Source organism: Canis lupus, chromosome 10, assembly GCF_003254725.2.
Source record: "Canis lupus dingo isolate Sandy chromosome 10, ASM325472v2, whole genome shotgun sequence".
Lineage (NCBI taxonomy): Eukaryota > Metazoa > Chordata > Mammalia > Carnivora > Canidae > Canis > Canis lupus.
In genome coordinates, this window is record NC_064252.1 from 1,238,885 (window position 1) to 1,260,130 (window position 21,246).

General features: G+C 41.1%; 1 protein-coding gene and 1 non-coding gene across 6 annotated transcripts in view; both read left to right on the plus strand.

The window, feature by feature from the left end:
- HSD17B6 (hydroxysteroid 17-beta dehydrogenase 6) overlaps positions 1–21,246 on the plus strand; it is a 67,669-nt gene that overhangs the window by 26,816 nt on the left and 19,607 nt on the right. Inside the window, exons 1-2 of one of the 5 annotated variants that reach the window (XM_025476932.3) lie at positions 109–171; positions 16,238–16,289. The exons of 1 other annotated variant lie outside the window; for it this stretch is intronic. In XM_025476932.3, the coding sequence (XP_025332717.1) occupies positions 16,244–16,289 (46 nt within the window). In that variant the 5' untranslated portion in view covers positions 109–171; positions 16,238–16,243. Of the gene's footprint in view, positions 1–17; positions 172–9,718; positions 9,802–16,237; positions 16,290–21,246 lie in introns of those variants that run through there. 3 more of the 5 variants (XM_035696333.2, XM_025476934.3, XM_049115698.1) reach the window with 3 other exon arrangements.
- Positions 10,072–10,176, plus strand: LOC112678066 (U6 spliceosomal RNA). The gene has a single exon (XR_003147358.1). It is a non-coding gene; the product is annotated as a U6 spliceosomal RNA (small nuclear RNA).

Sequence of the window (21,246 nt, forward strand, 5' to 3'; positions counted from 1 at the left end):
GCGCTGTGCCCACGCCCCGGCCTCTGCAAGGGCCTCTGGGAATTGTAGTTCCCTCTTGGGGGTTGGCCTGGGCCGGCGGGATCTCAGCGAATCAGCTGCCTCGCTAAACTCGGCTGCTCTGGTGGGCAGAGGAAAGCCGCTTCCGTTCCGGGAGGGATCCCGTGCAGAAAGGTGAGCCCTTGGGCTTCTGGAAGTAGGTGCTAAGATGAAGTAAGAAATGATGTTCCCCGCTAACTTTATGAATGTTTCAGAAATAACGCATTTAAACAGTGTAAGCCAGTATCTTTTAAAGAGGGTTTGGAAATTAATTCTTCATAGAATTACTAGGTCTAATATGTGGAAATAAACGAAGACCAAGCAAATAAGAAAATCAAAGCCTATTTACTCAGAGTTTGCTATATGGCAAGGGGTCAGCTGCAGACACTGGAGTTTTGGCAAAGACTCAAAGGCGGGCAGAGGCAAGGGAAAGCTTTACAGTGGGGGGAGGGGAGGTTTCAGGTATACCTCGATTCAAGGCTGTTTGCAATGGGAAAGCTGTAGTTGGGCTATCCAGGAGTAGGGACACATATTTGACTTTATCTGGTTGGTCCTAAATTGGAAGTGGCCACAAAATTTAGGGAAGCTGGTATTTATTAATCAAGGGCTGGCCATTTGGGGCCAGTTGTTATAGGGGCTATTGTTTGGCTTCCTGGACTATTACTACAGACAGTGATCTGACTTCTGCAAGTCTAACTTACAGCAGGCTGGCTTCCTGAGGTGTTTATTATAGATAGGGGGATTGGTTTTCTGGGTTGGCTTCTTCAGGTTGTAGGTCAGGGTTCTGTTTTTAAGTAAACTCTACACCCAACATAGGGCTTGAACTCCCAACCCTGAGTTGCATGCTCTTCCACCTGAGCCAGCCAGGGTTCCTCAAACTTCTGTCTTTACATATGGCCACTGTTTGTATACTCAGTCTCTCAAATAGAACACCCAGGAATCCTAAAATCTGAATTAGAGAAATCTTGCAGAATCATGGAGAGCTTTGAAAGGAGTCTGCTACTAACGTGCCGATCTGCCAATCAATCTTACCTGGTAAAGATACACCTCATTGCAAATGTGGAGTGGGGTGGGAAGTCTATAATTACAAAGTATGTTACTTGAAAACCATCATTTTCATGAATTTTATGTTTGCAGTAACAGTAGAAGAACAAGGAGAGAATAGAGTCTCTATTAGCCTAATCTCGAAAATGATCACAGTCTTTTAGCTTCTGTGGGCAAAGTGGTCAAAAATAGACTCTGGGCAGATCATACTTATTTGAATATTCCTTGAAATCTAATTTCGTGCACAAAGTTAGTTGATTTTCACAATCCTTATGCATCTTGTTTTGAGTAGGGTGAATTTTGTTACTGGGAAGATCTTCTCTCTAATAAGAAAGGCAAGAGTGCCATAGGGAGTGCTCTTTTCCAGAGCCGTCTCTCTCTGGACTTTTTTTTTTTTTAATATTCTATTTATTAACTCATAAGAGACACACAGAGAGAGACAGAGACATAGGCAGAGGGGAGCCCAACATGGGACTCAATCCCAGGACTCCTGATCACCACCTGAGCCAAAGACAGACACTCAAGCGTTGAGCCACTCGGGCTTCCCCTCCCTCTGGACTTTTTAATGGAGGTTTCTCAGTTTTTGCGTTGCTGCCTTTAGGAACTGACTTCTTTGGAATATTTGAGAGTCCCCTGTTTGAATTTCAGAACCACTAAGGAGCACAACACCTGAGAGAGCTAAGATGTAAGGGAAAAAAGCAAAGGAAGTTATATATATATATATATATAAATTTTTATTTATTTATGATAGTCACACAGAGAGAGAGAGAGAGAGAGAGGCAGAGACACAGGCAGAGGGAGAAGCAGGCTCCATGCACCGGGAGCCTGACGTGGGATTTGATCCCGGGTCTCCAGGATCGCCCTGGGCCAAGGCAGGCGCCAAACCGCTGCGCCACCCAGGGATCCCAGGAAGTTATATTTTTTTAAGTTACTACTGTGTACTCAATTTATTTAACATTGATTTTCTCATCAGAAAAAGGGAATAATAATAGCTACTATTTATATAGCATTCGCTATGCTGTCAAGTACCCTTTTGAGAATTTATTTTTCTCCCTTACACCTGTCAGAAAGGGTAAAATTAAAAGGACAAGAAATAACAGGTGTTGGTGAGGATGTGGAGGAAAAAGAACCCTTGTGGACTATTGGTGGAAATGTAAATTGGTGGAAAACAGTATGGACTTTCCTCAAAAAATTAAAATTGAAATACCCTATGATCAAGTAATTCTATGATTGGGTATTTACTCAAAGAAAATGGAAGCACTAATTAGAAAAGATATGTGCACCCCTATGTTTATTGTAGATTATTTACAGTAGCAAAGATATGTAGGCAAGCCAAGTATCTAAAATAGATGAATGGACAAAGATGTGATATCACCTCACCCCCCCAAACACACACAGAGGAATATTACTCAGCCATAAAAGAGAGTGAGGTCTTGACATTTGCAACAACAGGAACGGACCTAGAGACTATTATGTTAAGTGAAATAAGTGAGACAGAGAAAGACAAATACCTTATTATTTAACTCATATGTGGAATCTAAGAAACAAAATGAAGAGACAAACAAAAAAAACCCAGACTCTTAAATACAGAGACCAAATAGTGGTTGCTGGAGGTGAGGTGGGTAGGGGGATGGGTGAAATGGATAAAGGGGATTAGGAAGTATTAACTTCAGTTATAAAATAAAGAAGTCACAGAAATGAAAAGTACAACATAGGGAATATAGTGAATAAGATTTTTAAAAAAGATTTTATTTATTTATTCACGAGAGATACAGAGAGAGAGAGAGGCAGAGACACAGGCAGAGGGAGAAGCAGGCTCCATGCAGGGAGCCCGATGCGGGACTCGATCCCAGGACTCCGGGATCATGCCCTGGGCCAAAGGCAGATGCTCAACCACTGAGCCACCCAGGCGTCCCAATAGTGAATAAGATTGTAATAACACTGTTTGGAGACAGACGGTGACTACACTTACTATGGTGACCACTGAGTAATGTATAGGATTGTTAAAAACAAAAAAAAAAGAACTTAATTGGGGCACCTGGATATCTTAGTCCATTGAGAGTCTGACTTTGATCCCAGTTCAGGTCTTGATTTCAGGGTCATGAGTTCAGGCTCATTGAGCCACGCTCGGCATAGAGCCTACTTTAAAAAATTTATCCCTCATAAGAACCCTATGTGGTAGATAGTAGTATTATCCTATTTTATAGATGGGGAAATATGCAGAGAACTTAAATTCTTGGTCCGAGGTCACACCACCTAGTATGTTGGGAAAGCCAGAAAGCTCTCTGCATTTAACTGCTAAGCTACATGTTGTGTCTCTACAAGGAGTTGTTGTCAGAATTAAGTGAAATAAAGTGAGAAGTCCCTAGCACAGTTCTTAGGCCACAACCACACTCTATCAGAAAGTTGTTATTCTGTAAAAGTGCCCTGCTTTAGAGGCTGTTATTTTAGGTGCCACTGGGAGGCAGTATTGCCATTCAGTTGGTTTCCCCTTGTGCTTTCATCCACAAAGGTGCAAAACCCCTTTGTCCTTCAAGCCATAAACCGTCTGCCATCCTGTTTTCTTTTACTACATACATCTACCATCATCCTCTTTGGGTAATCCATCAATCCTAGGTCTCCGCAAATTATTTGCAGACTTGGACACCTACTTCATGACTTCCTTTCTAGTTCGACTCTTGTTATTTCGGATGTTTTTAACATATAAAGGATGATCTATTTGATTGATAGATCCACAGATAGTTAATGAACATTTGTGTTGAGCACTTAGCTAGATTGTAGGGCGAAAAAAATTAATGACATAGTTTTTGTTTCTGAGAAAGTTATAACCTAATAGGGGCAATAAACACAAATCAAAAAATGTAATGAGGGATCCCTGGGTGGCACAGCGGTTTGGCGCCTGCCTTTGGCCAGGGCGCGATCCGGAGACCCGGGATCGAATCCCACGTCGGGCTCCTGGTGCATGGAGCCTGCTTCTCCCTCTGCCTGTGTCTCTGCACCTCTCTCTCTCTGTGTGACTATCATAAATAAATAAAAATTAAAAAAAAATGTAATGAAGTGTTATAGGTGTATTTATAACCCAGCTGTCTATAGGTATCAGCATTTTCCTTAAGAATTGGGTAGGATTGGTACAGGGAACACAGGCACAAAATTGTAAATGGCATGGCACTTTCCAGAAACTGCTTGAGTTCCATATGGACAGAGCTCAGACTCAGACTTGAAGGGAAGGCCTGATGAGAGGTGGAGCTAAGAGGCAAGCCATAGCTAGAGCATTGCATGTGGAAATAGAAATGATTTATCTTTTGTTTTTATTCTGCTTTGGTTAAAATTAAGATAAAATATTGATCATATTAAAATTTGATGAGCCGTCTTAGAGTAAATAATCTTTTTTTTCTTAAAGATTTTATTTTATTTATTCATGAGAGACACAGAGAGAAAGAGGCAGAGACAGGCAGAGGGAGAAGCAGGCTCTATGCATGGAGCCCAAAGTGGGACTTGATCCCGGAACTCGGGATCACGGCCTGAGCTGAAGGCAGACGCTCAACCGCTGAGTTATCCAGGTGTCCCTAGAGTAAATAATCTTGTTGAAATGAGTAAGTTGAACATTTGAAATACTCGGGGCACCTGAGTGGCTCAGTTGGTTGAGCATCTGCCTTTGGCTCAGGTCATGATCCCGGGTTCTTGGGATCGAGCTCCAGAGTTAGGCTCCCTGTTCAGTGGAGAGCCTGCTTCTCCCTCTCCCTCTGCTGCTTCCCCTGCTTGTGCTCTCTCTCCCTCTGTCAAATAAATAAATACATTTTAAAGGAGAAGTCGTCATTACCCTTCCTCTTCTTTTTAAAAAGATTTTATTTATTCATGAGAGACACAGAGGCAGAGACCTAAGTAGAGGGAGAAGCAGGCTTCTCACAGGGAGCCCAGTGCAGGACTTGGTCCCCAGATGGGATCACGCCCTGAGTCTAAGGCAGACGATCAACTGCTGAGCCATCCAGGTGTCCCATAAATAAAAATTAAAAAAAAAAAGAAATACCTCTGCACCAGTTGTTTTCCTCTTTAATAAGGTAAAAAGAAGTTTAGAGAATGTGTTCTGATGATGCAAGATCATAATAGAGACTTATCTAGTTGTGGCCAAGGTCATATTTAAGTTTAATTATGATAGATTTTGTCTCTTGTTATCATGAACTACTGAAAAATAATAAAGAGAACCTTCATAATTGTTAAGAGCAAAGTTTTAGTTTGGATGCTTCTTCTAACTACAAAGCAAATGATGACCATAAAGCCGATATATTATATATTAACATATTAAACATGCAGGTTTTTTTTTTAATCTCTACACTGGATTTCATATATAAAATTGATTTTTTTTCATCTAAACTGTAAATTAACCCATCAGTTTTTTGATAAGTAATCCGCCAGTGTGCATATTGTGTAGGTTTTCTTTTTTTTTTTTTTTAATTTATTTGTGATAGGCACACAGTGAGAGAGAGAGAGGCAGAGACACAGGCAGAGGGAGAAGCAGGCTCCATGCACCGGGAGCCCGACGTGGGATTCGATCCAGGGTCTCCAGGATCGCGCCCTGGGCCAAAGGCAGGCGCCAAACCGCTGCGCCACCCAGGGATCCCAGGTTTTCATGTTAGTCATGAAGCTACGTACTCTTTGGGTCTAGCTTTCTCTTCGCAGACTGCATAAAATAAAGGATGACAGATTCAAATGGAAACACATCAAGCCTTGTTCTTCCACAGGAATTTGGATTGGTGGGAAGACAGTGGGGAGCCTTGGAAGTCTTTTAAGCAGGAGAGAGGCATAAACAAAGTTGTGTTTTAGAAATAAATTCTGGAGCTCTGAGGAGGGCAGATAGGAGGGGAGAGAGCAACCAGAGGCAGAGCAGTCCCCAGAAACTGTTGCTGGAATCCAGGTGACAAATACTTGGGGCCTGAACTAAGACAGTAAAGTGTAGATGGAGGGGATTGGGTGGACATAACTGACTTAAGGTGGTAGAATTAATATTGATTGGGTGTGGGAGTGAGGAAGTGGTCTAGGATGATTTCTCAGGCTTCAGGCTTGGTCAGCTGGAGAGAAGGGGGTTGTCTGGCACCTAGTGTGAACTCATTACATTTGTTGAGTGGATTAGATTTAGGGATAGGAAATAAGATGAAAATGAGGAGGACCAGGGCAGCCCCAGTGGCGCAGCGGTTTAGCGCTGCCTGCAGCCCAGGGCGTGATCCTGGAGACCCAGGATCAAGTCCCACGTTGGGCTCCCTGCATGGAGCCTACTTCTCCCTCTGCCTGTGTCTCTGCCTCTCTCTCTCTCTCATGAATAAATAAATAAAACAAAATCTTAAAAAAAAAAAAGAAAAGAAAAGAAAAAGGAAATGAGGAGGACCAGATTGCAACGAAGCATCATTATTACAGTTTTGGAGAGTTACTGCTGTGATACTCCCTAAGCACCCTGTGCTTTTCTTTCATAGTTCCCATCAGTATGTAATGATATATTTATTTGTGGGATTATATATTGAATGTCTGTTTTTTCTGCTTAGATTGTAAATTCTAAGATTTCAAATATCATGTCTACTTACTCACCTCTAATCCCTAGCTCACAATAGGAACTCTGTTTATGGAATGTATCGGTGAACCCAGTGGAAGATGTCTAGCGGGCATTTGGATTTGAGGAGCTAAATCTCAGGAGTCATCCGGACTGAAGATCATAGTTGAAGGCGATGATTACTGAGGATGTGTTCAATGAGAAGAGAAGAAAGGCCAGGATAGAACTCTTAAAGATACTGACTTTAGAAACTTGGAAAAGGAAGAGGAGCCAGCAAAAGACAATGTGAATGAATAGGAATAGAAGCAGAAAAGAGCTGGGAGAGGGTGATTTCATAAGAGCCAAGGGAGGAGAGTTGTGAGAGGATGCTGATTCCCATTCCAATGTGGGTACAGAGTGTTTCCCACATATCCAAACCAATTCTTTAGACACTAGCTGGGTGTCCTACAATTCAACTCCATTACGACACTATCTACCTGGAGGTAGCATCAGATTCTGTAGGTTAAGGGTTCAATCACTTAAGACTGCCCCGCTTCAGATGCTGATTGCAAGCCCAGCTTGTCACTCGTGCTTCTGACCAACTGGCTACAAATCAGTGTCCCACAGATCGCTCCTTGGGTTTGATTAATTTTCTAGAGCTGCTCACAGACCTCAGGAAACCCATTTACTCACTAGATTACCAATTTATTACAAAGGATATGAATCAATAGCCAGATGAAGAGATACATAAGGCAAGGTACGTGGGAAAGGGCATGGAGCTTCCATGCCCTCTCCAGATTCTTCCTGAATCGAATCTACATGTGTTCACCAACCTGGAAACTCCCTGAACCTTGCCCTTTTTGGGTTTTACGGCAGCTTCATTATATAGGCACAATCAATTAAATCGTTGACCTTTGGTGATTAAACTATCTCTGGCCCCTTCTTTCTCCCTGAAGGTCTGGGAGTGGGACTGAAAAAATCCCAACCTTCTACTCCTGGTTGGCTCCCCTGGCAGCCAATGAAGTGCTTTTCAAAAATCACCGCATTAACATTAACCCAGTTGTGGTAGAAAGGGGGTTGTTAGGAATAACAGTATACCCACTTTACCTTCTTGACTCTGAAGTAATTTCAGGGACTGAGGAGAAAAGGCCAAACAATGTAAGGAAAGATGCTCCCGTTGCTCTCATCCCTCAGGAAATTCTAAGGGCTTTGGGACCTGTGAGCCAGAAACATTGACGAAGACCAAACATTTATGAAAAATATGTTTTTGGTCATCTGAAAGACCAAATGTATATTTCTTAACAAATTACAGTACTGCATACTGATACACACTACTGTGTGGAAGAAGCTTGAAACCATTCTACATGAAAGGAGCCAGTCATAAAGGGCCATGTATCGTGTAATTCCATGTATGTGACATTTTCAGAATAGGCAAATCCATGGACGTGGAAAGTAGACTAGTGGTTGCCTAGGGCTAGGGTAAGAAAGAAGGGTGATTGCTAAGGAGTACAGGGTTTCTTTTTGGGGTGAAGAAAGTGTTCTGAAATGAGATGCCCTGTGAATATACTAAAACCTACCAAACTGTATACTTTGAAAGGGTGAAGTGTATGGTGTGTGAACTTTGTCTCAATAAAGCTGTTATTAACACACACACACACACACACACACGCACAAAGGCACATATCCTGGCTGCAGGGCCTGAGACTAAGCAGCTGCAGCTCTTTGGAAAGGTGTCTGACTACTTGAAGGCTTAGATCCCAAGTGTGAAGCAGCTAATCTCAGGTTGGCAGGCTTGTGGGCTCTGGTAAAATTAGCCAGCCTCCTTACTCCTTACTCCAGCAGGGGTTTGCAGTGTAGTATTCCAGCTTAAATTGGAGGATGGAGGACTGAAGAGTATGGGAAATGCTCTGGTTAGCCAGGGCAGCTCTTTTCTTTCTGCTTTTTGTTTTGGTTATAACAGATGAGCAAGGATGACACTGGTCATCCTTGAGAACTGCGTGTCCAGCTGAGCAAGGATGACACTGAGTGTCCAGCTGAGCAAGGATGACACTGGTCATCCTTGAGAACTGCAAGCTTAGCTCAAATAGTGGAGTGGTCCCGGCTCTTCCCACAAGAGGGAGACGTTGTGAAAGCAGTGTATAAGGTGGAGGGTGGGCAGCACTGGGGTGGGAGGGGGCCACTCCCCGTGGGGATTCAGGAAGTCCTCTCAAGTCTCCGGGACTAGACTTTTCCTAAGCTGTGTGTGTATATGTGTGTGTGTGCTGGGTTGGAGACAGGGAGGAGATAAGGTCTGTGTGGAGAGAGGTCTTGATAATGATTTTTTTTATTTTCTGCAAAGATCTTTCAGCTTTCATTCCTGAAAGACATTTCATCAGCATTATTCTTTCTGCTTTTTAAATCTTTACTCTTGGGGCACCTGAGTGGCTCAGTGGTTGAGCATCTGCCTTTGGCTCAGGTTGTGATCCCGGGGTCCTGGGATCGAGTTCTGCATCAGACTCTCCGTAGGGAGCCTGCTTCTCCCTCTGCCTGTGTCTCTGCCTCTCTCAGTGTGTCTCTCATGAATAAATAAATAAAATATTAAAAAAATATTCAGTCCTTTGGAGTTTGGGAAAGTATTGTTTAAAAGTTGGGGGTGAAAAAAAAAGTTGGGGGTGATTTTATCCTTGCAAATAAGAGCTCCTGGGTATGTTCTATAAATTAAGATTCTTGACAGTGGGGAAAATCAACTCTTTCATAGTTAATACTGGTAGCTGTGAGGTAAGTTCATGAAACTGTGGGTAAGCAAAAGGAGCCTTCTCTAATTAAATCAAGAGAATTGTGTTGCTGAAGCTTGACAGTCTAGTTTGGGTCTTGCCTTAGCCAATCCCCACTCCCCCACCCCAAAGCCACCCTTTCTCCCATTTCTAGCAAGCCCTTTGTAGTGGGAGTGGTAAATTTATTCTTTCTTTCGTTCTTTCTTTTCTCTTTCTTTCTTTCTTTCTTTCTTTCTTTCTTTCTTTCTTTCTCTTTCTTTCTTTCTTTTTCTTTCTTTTTCTTTCTTTCTTTCTTCTCACTTGTCCAGTAAACACGGTTTAATCATCCCATTATTCTTTCCCACTTGTTAAATTTCTAATTCTGTAGGAAACAGAGAAGTAAAATTCCAAAGGCAGTTAAACAAGGAGTATTTGAAATCTGACATATATTCCCAAACAAGAATTCTTCAGGTAACATTTCTCCTTTCTCTTTGTGGAATCTTATATACTGATATGAAATGAAGTGTGATATTAAAAAAATGCCTGTCCAAGGCATCAGTTGTTGGAGTATTTGCTTATTTTTTCCCCTTGGCAGAGTGAAGTCAGTTTTTGGAATGAGGCTGAGATTGGAGAATCTTTTAAAGTTTTATTCTTGGACAGATGCAGCATCTTCAAAAAGAGTTTGAGGTAACCTAAAGTGAAAGACATATATACACTTAGGGATATTAAAATGCAAATTGAGTGCTCGCTTTGGCAGCACACATACTAAAATTGGAGTGATAGGGAAGATTAGCATGGCCCCTGCACAAGGATGACACGCAAATTCGTGAAGTGTGCCATGTTTTAAAAAATAAATAGCCAGTGGAGTACAAAAAAGAAATAGAAAATTAAAGTGATAGAAGAGAGAAGAAAAAGTGCTGTCGACAAAGGCTAAGAGAATTACTCTGATTGATCATTAATTAAATTTGGCTTTGAACTTTTTTTTAAATTTTTATTTATTTATGATAGTCTCACACACACACAGAGAGAGATAGAGAGGCAGAGACACAGGCAGAGGGAGAAGCAGGCTCCATGCACTGGGAGCCCGACGTGGGATTCAATCCCGGGTCTCCAGGATCGCGCCCTGGGCCAAAGGCAGGTGCTAAACCGCTGCGCCACCCAGGGATCCCTGGCTTTGAACTTCTAAGATAATATGAAAAACTAAGTAGTTTAAAAATAATCAGTAGCATACTCTTTACTTAGAAAAGACAAAGTCTCTCCTGGTAGTAAATGCATGACAGCATTTATTATGTGGGGTCTTGCATAGTGTACAGATGCATGCTGTTCTTGATAAGAATTTTTAAAAATATTTTTTATTTAAATTCAATTTGCCAACATATAACACCCAGTGCTCATCTCATCAAGTGGATAAGAATTTCATAAGCAAATGCAGAGGCAATTTTCTTCAGACTTTTTTTTTTTTTAAACCAAAGAAGTAATTTTATTTATCTAATTTGAGTCAAAAAGATGCAGGTCATAAGTGGACAATTCAGTGAATTTTTACAAAATTAATACTTCTATTACAGCCACACAGGCCAAGAAATAGAACATTACCAGCACCACAGACAACCCGTAAAACCTCGCTCCATCTTTCACACCACCCACCTCCCCATGGGTAATCAGGAATCTGATTTGCAGCAAGATAGATTAATTTTGCCTCTTTGTATTAAGTTTGTGAGATTCATACATCTAATTGTGTAGCTGTAGTTCATTTTTGTCACTATATAGCATTACATTGTATGAACATATTTCAACTTACTTAACTGTTGTTACATATTTGGTTGTTTTCAGCTTTTGGCTATTGCAGATAATGCTGCTATGAACACATCTTATGATGCACATGTGCACGTATTTTGTTGTCATTGTTATAATGTACCTAAAAGTGGAATCAATTAGTATAGGGAAGGTGGATCTTTATTTTTGGTAAATAAGGACAAACCATTTTTTCAGATTGATTGAATCAGCTCTTTGAATGGAAATGATTGATCCATATTCTTGTCAGCACTTGACATTGTCAGCTTTTTTTTTTCAGTTAAAACATTATAGTGGGTGCACAGTGACATCGGATTATGATAAACAGTTATTGACTTGAGCACCACCTAGTCTGTATGTCCAACATGGGAAGAAAGAATGTTGTGGTGGATCAGTCCATGATTCCATGTGGTGATTATAGACACATCATAGCATCAGGGACTAGACTGATAGGTGTCTATAGACAAACCCAGGTCTGAAGATTTGAAAGGAGGGAATAAAGGCTACTCCTTATTTTGCTGTGCACCATATTGCAGAGAGATATGTCCTCCGCTTGAGATTGAAGAAAGTCAGGGTGAACTGGCATTGTCTAGTATGGGGATAAAGGGCTGGTAGAAATGATGAAGGAAGTTGCAACACATGGAGTTTCGTGTACTGTGAAAAAATGGTAGCTGAATGCACCAGGTAGTTTGAGTTCTCATGGTGAAATTTCCTTCTGTTAAAGCCTGAAGGAAGAGGTAGGACTCATAGAGAAAGGTGTAGAATGGCACTGATAAAACAACAACAACCAAAATAGTGCTAATAATATCTAATAATTTTATACTGTTTTATGTGTGTTAACTCATTTAACTCAACAAATCACTGAGGTGTCGTTTTCCCATTTTGAAAATGAGCATCCAGGTATAGAGAGGTTAATTCACTTACCCAAGGTCACAAAACAAGTAAAGCCTGAATTTGGACCCAGGTAATCTGGTCTCACCATCCAGGCTCAAGACTTTATGATATCCACAAAATTAGGGTTGGGGGCAGGGGAACTCATGCAGAAAGATTCTTAGAAAGGAAGAAAAGGAAAAGTAGGCAGGGAATTAGCAGGTAGTCTCACTGGTATCAACTAACAGGCTCCCCCCAAAAATGTTCTGACAAATGGAATACATTCTGCACTGTTGCTGAAGAGGGACATCATGGAAGCTTGAAACATCGCCAGGTTGGGATGTGAGAGTTTTCAGAACACAGCAAGCACAATGGCTAGGTAGGGAAGCCCACACAGCAGGGAGCCTAACATTGAGGATTGCTAGTCTTCCCTCCTTCTCACATCTGTATCAGGTTTTTATGGTTGCTCTACTGAGGGATAGATATAAGAGTATCGCTGCTAGTTTCTTTAGGGTTTCCTGGTTGTAGAGAAACCAATCAGGGGCGCGATTGATACTTACATTTTTAATATCCATGCCAGTGGCTAGGGACCCTGTGGTTGTCCTAGATTCCAAGACAACTGGAGAGATAATTCATGGGGCTTCAAAGGAGCCCTGTCACTAAGACCTGGGCTGAAGGGTGGGATCTGGAGACTGGTAATGGGGAGAGAGGAACAATGGAGGGACAACCTAGTGGGTGCTTAGGTGTAGATTAGACCATCTCTACTTCTTCTTGGAGCCCCTGGACATGTCCCACTTCCCTACATCCTTTTATACCTTTGTTTCCTCTTCTGCTAGCTTTTCCCTTTTTTCCTTATACTTACATTGCCCCACCCAAAAATATAAATAACCTTCTCTGGGAGAAGAGCTCACTCTAAATGGGGAGAAGAGGAAGGAGATCTCAGGCTGGGAAATGGCCAGATGACCTCTGTCGTTTATGTGGATAGTCTCAGGACCAAGTCCCCAAGACAGAACAGGCCAATGACTGCACTGTTGGTAAAGAAAAGGCTCTGTAGGTGTTCCCTGCAGAGTCATGTTTGGACTCCAGCATCTCCAGCCCAAGGACGTAGCTCAGTGAAGACACTAAGCAGAGCCCGGCCCCACTGTTGCTCATCTCCCTGAGACTTCACTCAGGCTTTCTGTTCTCTCTTTCCAGCTTCCTTCAGGTTGTTCCCCATCCTTTCCAACACTTACTATTTCTTGTCTTTTTGGATCCTATATATATGTTGACTGTGTATATGTGGGTTTGTTTCTGGGCTCTTGATTCTGTTTCCTTGGTCTCTGTGTGTTTTTATGCCAGTAACATACTTCTTTGATTACTGTAGCTTTGTAGTATAGTTTGGAATCAGGAAGTGTGATGCCTCCAGCTTTGTTCTTCTTTCTCAGTATTAATTTGGCTATTAGGGTCTCTTTTGCTTCCCTAAAAATTTTAGGATTGTTTTTTCTACTTCTGTGAAAAATACCATTGGAATTTTTTAAAAAAGATTTTATTTATGTATTCATGAGAGACACAGAGAGGGAGAGGCAGAGGCACAGGCAGAGGGAGAAGCAGGCTCCATGCAGGGAGCCTGATGCAGGACTCGATCCTGGGACTCCAGGATCGTGCCCTGGACTGAAGGCAAGCACTCGACCGCTAAGCCACCCAGGGATCCCCCAGGATTTTCTATATATATTGACCATGCTTGCATCTCAAGGATTTGAAAATGGAAATCATCCTAGGACTCCCCCATCTAATCACTAGGTCCTAGGGCATCTGCCTCTTATATTTCTAATTGCTCCCTTCCTCTTCAGATCCACTGAATGCTTAACTCTTTCATCTCCTGTATATCTTTGTTCAGATGTTGCTTTCTCCTTGAGGCCTACTCTGACAACTAAATGCTATAAACTATCCTCTCTCCAGCCTTCTTGATCCCCCTTATTCTGCTCTTTTTCTTTTTTCCAAAGTGCATATCCTCTTCTAACCTATTTATTATGTCTATTGTTTATTTTACTTTTTTAAAAGCTTTATTGAGATCTAAGTCACATACACAGTTCACACATTTAAAGTTTACAATTCAGTCACTCTTAATATATTCACAGAGTTGTGTGATCATAACCAAAATAAATTTTAGAATATGTTTATTACTCTCTTTCACAGTCACTCCCCATTTTCCCTCAACTCCTTCAGCCCAACCCTAGGTAACTACTCATCTACTCTTTGTCTCTATAGATTTGTCTATTCTAGAAATTTCATATAAATTGAATCATGCAATATATAGTCTTTCGCAACTGACTTCTTCCACTGAGTATAATGTTTTCAAGGTGCCAAAGCAACTGCACCATTTTACATTTTCATCAGCAATGAATGAGGGGTGAGCACTTAATACAGTACCTGGCACATAGTGGGTGCTCAATAAATGTTTATTAGATGAATGAATGAAAAAATGTAGGACACAGTCTACATTTTTTAAGCATGCCAATTAAGGGCTTTCCTGATCAGGTCCCTACTATTTTTCTAGCATCATCTCCAGCCTTACAAACCTCTCTGCCTTCTCATTTCCTGTTCCTGCTGCCTGGGGTATACTTCTTGTCATTCTGCTTAGTGTGCTGAGCTTCTGTTCACTTCTAACACTACCTCTGCCCTTACACCTTTGGCAAAAATAGGTGCTTTCTCTTCCTGTCCTCTCCACATTTTCTTAGTGAGTTATTTCTATTTCTATATCCCCTACTTGTTTTGTGAGTTTCTTAAGGGTTGGCACTGTTCTACTCAGTGCCCTCAGTCCTTACCCAGGGTTTGGCACAGAGTTGGTATTTAATAAATGTCTGTTTCAGTGAATAAGTAGAGGAAATGGCAAGAGCAAAACCCCAGAGGGAGAAACTGAGTTTTTCAACTTGACTGTTAAAAAACAAAATTCAACAGAGTAAATTTGAGGATCTAATTGACTTTATTAAATAATTCATGAATCAGGCAGTATCCCATTTAGCAAGTAGAGGGGAGCTGCACTGAGCTTGGAAAAGGAAAGGTTTTTAAGAAGAAATTTTTTAGCAAGGAATGCATTCTTTAGGCAAGGTTGCCCTCCTAAGGGAGAAAGGGTCTATGGGAGATTATCTCCTAGTGTTGACCAGGAAATTCCATTTTGGCTGGTTAAAGGTTGCATTCCTCGGGAGGTTGAAACTGTAGTTAGCTTCAGTATTAAATCATGGTTTACTGACATGGGATCTTAACATAAGTGACTCCATTTGGGGCCTGAGGTTTTCTTTTTAACGTTCCCCCCTTTTGATCAGACTTTGAGTTTAAGTGAGAAATGTGATTTAAAAAAATTGTTTTTTGAGATGTGATAAAAATTTAAGGCATTAGCGCCACCCTCAACTACTATTCTGCAGTTTTTCACAGCTGTTAAAAAAACAAAATTCAACTGAGTAAATTTGAAGATTTAATTGGCTTTATTAAATGATTCATGAGTCAGGCATCCTCCCATCTAGCAAGTAGAGGGGAGCTCAGAGGAGTTGTACACAACGGAAGGTTTTTATAGAAGGAGGGTAGGGCAAGAAAATTATTAACAAAAGAAAAGGATTATTCTAGGCAAGGTTGCTTTCCCTTAGGGGGAAGATTAGGGGGGTTTATTATTTTTTTTTTATTTTTATTTTTTAAATTTATTTATTTATGATAGTCACAGAGAGAGAGAGAGAGAGGCAGAGACACAGGCAGAGGGAGAAGCAGGCTCCATGCACCAGGAGCCCGATGTGGGATTCGATCCCGGGTCTCCAGGATCGCGCCCTGGGCCAAAGGCAGGCGCCAAACCGCTGCGCCACCCAGGGATCCCTAGGGAGATTATTATAATTATTTTAAGGAGGATAATTTCCAATGTTTGAAGTGTACTTTGAAGCCATAGTCCCTGGGACCCAAACCAATCAAAATCAAGTAAGTCAAACAAAGACTTTATGGAAGGAGTCACCTTTTTAAGTCAAGTGGCTTATTCAGTGATCTTATGTAGTTGAGTTTTAGCTTTCCCACAAGTGTTAATCTAGATATCACATGTGGTGTTAGCCACAACAGAGACACCTTGTTCAGCTAACAGATAATCAAGGACTATCTTATTATGAAGAACAACTTTGAGAGTCTAAGGATCCTTGTTGGACAGCTGTTGTTTTAGCAAAATTTTGCAATATCTTCAAGAGTTAAGGAGAAGTTTCTGATCATATTCTCATTTACTTTTACTCCTAATCAGGGAAGTATGACTCTGACAAAGAAAGTGAATCCTGAGTCACGAATGCCTCCTGGTAGGTTTTTTCTAACTTAATAATGTCAATCCAGGGAAACCGATCATTGAGATGTCTTATTTCACTTGTGAAAAATTAGGGACACAGTTAGAAACCCTAAGAGGCATCGCCCAGCTACGCTATTTAGCCATTCATAGACTCAAGGGGAATGGTAATCACCACAGACAGAGGCAAACTCTGAGAAGGCACAAACCAATGCCAGTAACGTGGCATTGTTAATGGACAGATAGAAGATTTGATGACAAATCCAGTAGTCTGAAAGGTGAAGATTTCCACTCCTAGCCATGGCCTTTCCAGGTCAGCACCAGAGGAAAGAAAGGGAAGAAGAAAGCATTTCATATTTAGTTAAAGTATGAAGTCTTGATCTGATGTCTTAGGAGAGAAGCAGTCTATCTCAATGTCAGCTTATTTTCCTACTCACTTTCATTTGGAAGTCTCCACTGCTTGTGTAGGACCAGATGTAAGTGGGGCCTTCTTCAGCTGTGGATGCATTTTCAAGGTTTAAGTCCCTGAAATCTGGCTGCCCTTTAAGTAATGAAGAAGACCTGGTAAAGTCACTTCCAAGGAGATTCAAAAGGCAGTCTTTGCTCTTACCTGTTCCAAATCAGAAGGATGGAAGAAAATTGGAAGCTAAACAAAAAGTGTCTAGTCATGGGCCCCTGGGTGGCTCAGTTGGTTAAGTGTCTGCCTTTGGCTCAGGTCATGATCCCAGGGTCTTGAGATCGAGCCTTGCATCAGGGGCCCGGCTTCTTCCTCTCCCTCTGCCCATTCCTCCCCCTGCCTGTGTTCTTTATGTCAAATAAATAAATAAAATCTTTTTTAAAAAGTCTAATCATATCTGAGTCTAGGCCCATCTCTTTAAGATATGATATTCTGAAGCACCTGGGTGACTCAGTCATTTAAGTATCTGCCTTTGGCTCAGGTCATGATCCTGGAGCGGGGGAGGGGGGGGGTTCCTGCTCAGCAGGGAGTCTCTTTCTCTCTCTCCCTCTGTCCCCCGCTTATGCTCTCTCTCTCTCTCTCTCAAATAAATGAATAAAAATCTTTAAAAAAAATAGGATATTCTAGTCAAAGCTTTGGTAATACAACCAGTCTTTCTACTTGTGTCCTGTTAAAAGGAGAACAGATTTTCACTGAATTTATGTAAATGACTATTTTGTCATAAAAAGAATACTCAAGAGCTTTTGAACTATGGAGGGATTAGGTAGGGAGAGAAAGTAAATTTCTATATCTTACCAAATTTTTGGTAAGTTACAAGAAAAAGAGAAGTTTTCCTAAAATATGAAAAAGCAAAATTTTAGAGAATGAGTGATGTTTTAAACAAGAGTCATAAAAATTATAATAATCTTCTTTAGTTCATTAGTCCCATGTTATTAATTCTAATTCTTGTTCTGTTTAAATCCAGTTTTCCCACCAGTTTTGGAAATTCTTACTCAGTTCAGTTGTATGATCTGAAAGTTATCAGAAATCTGTATTCTAGAGTACTTGTCAGATTCCTTTCCATGAATTTCTCTGAAGATGAAACATTTGCTGGAAGCTTTTGTAAAGACATCTGAGTAAAGCAGTAACTGTTTGTAAATGGCTTAAAAAGGTCATGGTTAACAATAGCCAAATTATGGAAAGAGCCCAGATGTCCATTGACAGATGAATGGACAAAGAAGATGGGGTATATATAGTCAATGGAATATTACTCAGCCATCAAAAATGAAATCTTACCGGGACATCTAGGTAGCTCAGCAGTTGAGCATCTACCTGGCTCAGGGCGTGATCCCAGGGTCCCGGGATCGAGTCCTACATCAGGCTCCCTGCATGGAGCCTGCTTCTCCCTCTGCCTGTGTCTCTGCCTCTCTCTCTCTCTCTCTCTGTGTGTGTCTCATGAATAAATAAATATTTTTTTAAAAGATTTTATTTATTTATTCATGAGACACAGAGAGAGAGAGAGAGAAGCAGAGACACAGGCAGAGGGAGAAGCAGGCTCCATGCAGGGAGCCCGACATGGGACTCAATCCTGGGTCTCCAGGATCACGCCCTGGGCTGAAGGCAGGCGCTAAACCACTGAGCCATCCAGGGATCCCCTAAATCTTTAAAAAAAAAAAAGTCTTACCATTTGCAATGATGTGGATGGAACTAGAGGATATTATGCTAAGTGAAATAAGTAAATCAGAAAAAGACAGTTATCATATGATTTCACTCATATGTGGAATTTAAGAAACCAAACAGAGGATCATGGGGAAGGGAGGGAAAAATAAGACGAAATCAGAGAGGGAGACAATCATAAGAGATTCTTAATCAGGGATGCCTGGGTGGCTCAGCAGTTAAGCCTCTGCCTTTGGTTCAGGGCATGATCCCAGGATCCGGGATTGGGTCCCACATCGGGCTCCTTGCAGGGAGCCTGCTTCTCCTTCTCCCTCTGCCAATGTCTCTGCCTCTCTCTGTATCTCTCATGAATAAATAAATAAAATCTAAAAAAAACCCCAAGAGATTCTTAATCATAAGAAACAAACAGGGATGCTGGAGGGGTGGGGTGGGGGGATGGGGTAACTGGATGATAAACATTAAGGAGGACATGTGATGTAATGAGCATTGGGTGTTATATATACCTGATAAATCACTGAACTAATAATACACTATATGTTAATGAATTGAATTTAAATAAAATAAAAAAATTTAAGTCATTAAGGTCTGATTAGAGTTCATTACTATGTCATTGACAAGATGATAACTAGAATTACAAGTGATAGCATATACTAGGACTTCTCAAATTTCTAGGTTTCATACAATTTGTAGAACACTCATTTTCATAATGTATATCTACATAAATATAATCGACGAAGGGTTAGCATCACTTATTTTATAATGTTTCCCATGAAATATAACATACCAAATAAGCCTAATTAGTTTCATATCTCTCTTTTATGAGGAGATCAAATCTTTTGAAATGTTCCAGGAACCCTCAGGAAAACTTAAAAGTTAGTTTGTGATCAAAAGACTTCATTTAGAATTTGATTCTGGGAAAATTATCAAAAGATACTAAAGGGGCTTTAAAATACTTGGTCAAATAGGATCATAGGTCACCGCGAAACAGTACTTAGTTATCCATTTAACCGAAGTGACATTAAGACTTTATGGGCCAATACAGAAAGTTAAATAGTTGTAAAAAGCCTTAGCTCTTTTTTTTTTTTTAATTTAAGATTTTATTTTACTTATTCATGGAGGCAGAGAGAGAGAGAGGCAGAGACACAGGCAGAGGGAGAAGCAGGCACCACACAGAGAGCCTGACGTGGGACTCGATCCCGGGTCTCCAGGATCATGCCCTGGGCTGCAGGCAGCGCTAAACTGCTGCGCCACCGGCGCTGCCCCCCACCTTTTTTTTTTTTAAAGAATTAAAAAAAAAGATTTAATTTATTTATTTGAGATAGAGCATGAACTGTGGGAAGGGCAGAGGGAGTGGAGAAGCAGGCTCCCCACTGAGCAGGGAATTCTACACAGGGCTCAGTCCCAGGACCTGGGATCATGACCTGAGCCGAAGGCAAGCACTTAATGCATGAGCCACCCAGGGACCCCCTTAGCTCTTTTAATATTAAACTCAGCTTTTTTTTTTTTTTTTTTTTTTTATTCATGATAGGCACACAGTGAGAGAGAGAGAGTCAGAGACACAGGCAGAGGGAGAAGCAGGCTCCATGCACCGGGAGCCCGACGTGGGATTCGATCCCGGATCTCCAGGATCGCGCCCTGGGCCAAAGGCAGGCGCCAAACCGCTGTGCCACCCAGGGATCCCAGACTCAGCTTTTTTCTTCTGAGTAATTAAAGATCCGATAAAGACAAAATGTAGAATCTTTGTTTTTCTAGGCAGATTACATTAAAGGTAAAGAAAAACCCCTTTTATCGGGTTTTTATTAAGAACAGACCAAAAAACAAAACAAAACAAAAAACAGACCAATAATCTAAGGAAATCATCCTTTAAAATTTTTTTAAATTTAAATTCCATTTGATTAACATATACTGTATTATTAGTTTCAGAGGTAGAATTCAGTGATTCATCAGTTTCATACAATACCCAGTGCTCATTACATTGCATGTTCTCCTTAAGGCCCATCACCTGGTTACACTGTCCCCCCACCTACCTGCCCTCTGGCAACCCTCAATTTGTTTTCAATAGTTAGGAGTCTCTTGTGGTTTGCCTCCCTCTCTGTTTTTGTCTTATTTTCTTCTTCCTTCCCATCCCTTATGTTCATCTGTTTTGTTTCTTTTTTTTACTTTTTAAAAAATTATTTATTTATTTGAAAGAAAGAGAGAAAGCATAGGCTGGAAGAAGGTACAGAGGGAGACGAGAAACAGACTCCCCACTGAGCAGGGAACCCAATGTGGGGCTTGATCCCAGGACCTTGAGATCATGACCTGAGCTGAGGGCAGATGCTTAATGGACTGAGACACCCAGGCACTCCTGTTTTGTTTCTTAAATTCCACATATGAGTAAAATCATATGGCATTTGTCTTTCTCTGACTGACTTATTTCCTTCTAGTTCCATCCATGCCATTGTAAAAAAAAAAGATTTCATTCTTTTTGATGGCCACTATTCCATTGTGTGTAGGCATACTTTATATACTTATGCACATATATATACTTTTATGTTAAGTGACTCCATTTTGGGTTTGTAGTTTTCTTTTTAAGAACCGCAGACTGACATTAGTAGGTTGGACTTTAGGTCCAGGGCCTGAAATCATCTGGTGAGGTTTATACTTTGTCTGGTGGGCCACTGGGGACTGCTGAAGGGGAATAACATGACTGAGGCTGGGCCTAAGAAAAATGAACCTAGCAGTGATGTGTAGAATGAACTGTAAGCTGGGAGACAGATTAGCTGGGTGAGAAGAGTGAAGGGAAAAATACCTTCAAAGGTAGAGTGTCAGGAAGAGCAGAGGAGTAAGAAATAGTAGTAGAGAATTTGTAGAATGTGGT